Source organism: Charadrius vociferus, unplaced genomic scaffold (genome assembly GCF_000708025.1).
Source record: "Charadrius vociferus isolate BGI_N301 unplaced genomic scaffold, ASM70802v2 scaffold266, whole genome shotgun sequence".
Taxonomy (NCBI): Eukaryota; Metazoa; Chordata; class Aves; order Charadriiformes; family Charadriidae; genus Charadrius; species Charadrius vociferus.
In genome coordinates this window covers 2,863,018-2,865,380 of record NW_009649114.1, presented here as the reverse complement: position 1 = coordinate 2,865,380, position 2,363 = coordinate 2,863,018, and the positions used below count along the sequence as shown (strand labels likewise).

Here is a 2,363-nt window from a genome sequence, read left to right as displayed (position 1 = left end):
TTACAGACTGTAAACTGTGATCTTTATATCTGTGTCTTCAAACACTTGGTCAAGTATTGCTGAAACTTTATTCCACTCCAGGCCGTCAAGTCCACATCCAATCCTGTAAAATAAGACATCAAAACAGCTGTAATGGCCTCTTTTGGAGCATGCTACGAACAATTAGCCCTTCAAGCAGCTACAATTTTACATAGCACTAACTCAGCTCACCATAAACCAACATATTGCAGTTAAAATAAGGAAACAACCAAGCCTGTATGTTTTGCTATCATTTAAACACACTGAGAAATGCAAATTTCATTTGCACAGTTGAAGTGGATACTTGAACTCTTATTTCACAGCAGGGGATCATCTCTCAAACATATTACTGTGCAAGAAACACTGAAGCATTTACACTGCAGTAACTAATTTTCTTACCTAGGCATGGAAATGTCAGTAACTCCATTGTTCAGACAGTGAGCTTTCATGGCTTCTAAGCTCTTTTGCATATTCTCATATGTTGGTTTGTGAGAAACTTTCTTCTTCGTAATCTAAGTATAAATGTAGAAGGTCAGTTGTGCCTTTGGCATAATCACTGCAAAATTTTCTTTTTAAAAAACTCATTCCACTACGCTCTGAAACTCCACACACAGACTTGCTACTCTGAAAGGAAAAAGAACTATGATTCACAGCTTAAAATAGTGTGTCATTTAGCAGTTAGATCTGTCAATTTAAACTTACATATACATATGTGAGAGTGTGGCTTCTTCTTGATAAGCAAGATTGAGCAATACATCTCATGCTTTTTATTTAGAAGAAATTAAAAAACCCCACAACTATTAAAGCCCTCATCATCGTATCTAACAGAGTTTGGTTACAGGAAAGTGCGTGAGTAACGTCCCACTCTTACCAGGTAGTAAATGTATCGGTCCTCTCTCTGGAGAACTGCCACCTCCCCAGTCTTCTTTTCTAAAGTGAAAAAATTAAGAAGGTATTTTTTAAAAAAAAGTTACATTCCACTACATAATTCCCCCTGCACCCCAAGTAGCTTGGAATACCCTTACTGCTGGAAATCAAGGTTTTCCCTTCAGCTCCTGCATGTCCACCCCACGTGTTATCACTCACGTTGATCCAACAGCTCTTGTACGCCTCCAAACTTTTTCTTAAAAAGAACAGCTATGCCTGCACCCATGCGACAGTCCTCGCTGATGCAATGAGCCAACGCATCCGTCTGGGGGCACGAGAAAAGGTCCCCCTTAACACACTTGATCTGGAAAACACCACAAAAAGAAGGGTACATGAAAATAAGCTGCATGCCAACTCAGGTAAGAGGAAATCAGGCAAGCCTGTACACTAAGGAGTGTAAGGCACTGAGTTCAAAATGCAGTTCACAAATAAATGCGTTGGCATGAATTATGAACCCAATATACAGACAACTGTCTTTTCTACAAGATCAGTTACGAGTATCACGTGCCAGCTCAGCAGTTGATTTTACAGAATCAATGCTTAAAAAAGAAAATTATGTAACAGAGAGTACAACTTGATTAGTGCACATCTTTAGCATACTATCAGTGTGCCAGTGCTGGATATCCCCAGACATTCAGTTAAGCAGATAAGTTCTGTACTGTTGTACAATACCTGCATCACTGACATAAGCACAAAACCAGAAGAAATTTAGCAGTTTCAGCCACTGTCCTCCAAAAAGCTACATGGTACAGCCAGCTGCCACACTGTTAGTAGCACTGGAAGGTCTCCCTACAGAGACACACATCAAAGCAGTAGCCCAGGTAACCCAGTTTCTACGCACTCTCTCCTCCTGATCCTTGGAAAAGTGGGTGGCCATGGTAACATGGGCTACGGTGAGGACTCCTCCAGCTAGAAAGATGACAAGAGAGAAAAACGGAATTATTAGGAACCCCAAAATAGGGAATAAGCTGGTATGCCAGAAGGTGCGAGGCTGAGCCTACTTCATCTACAGGACAGCTACAACAATCAAGACACCCCCTTGAAAATACAAAAGGAGGAGACTAGTAGCCCCCAATAGTGCAGTGCAAGCTCTCCCACTGCGGCCCCACATCTCCAGCCCATGAGGTGCAAAGAGGCCCTCAGTCGTGGGTCACCACACAACCGGCAACCACAGGCCTTCCATCCTCCTCCGAGTCACCCCCACCCCTTCAGGAAACCCTTCAGCAGGCCACCCCCGCGGGCACGGCGTGAAGAACGATCCGCCGGGCCGGGGCTTGCGCCACGAAGAACCTCCCCAGCGCTCCCCACATCGGCCAACCCACTCCTTCCTCCGCTCCGCCACAGGGGCCCTATCGCCACACAAAGATGGCCGCCGCCGCTCGCCTCTCTAGGCGAGCCGGAGGCCCGCCCTCTCTATG

The 2,363-nt window shown here is 44.7% G+C and overlaps 1 protein-coding gene across 1 annotated transcript; it reads right to left on the bottom strand.

The window, feature by feature from the left end:
- On the bottom strand, positions 1–2,255 carry OARD1 (O-acyl-ADP-ribose deacylase 1). The gene is made up of 6 exons (XM_009888253.1): positions 2,171–2,255; positions 1,787–1,845; positions 1,105–1,249; positions 890–948; positions 418–530; positions 1–103 (listed from the first exon to the last, which is right to left on the bottom strand). The coding sequence occupies exons 1-6, from the start codon at positions 2,253–2,255 to the stop codon at positions 1–3; spliced, it is 564 nt and encodes a 187-aa protein (XP_009886555.1).
- Between the last annotated feature and the right edge of the window lie 108 nt (positions 2,256–2,363).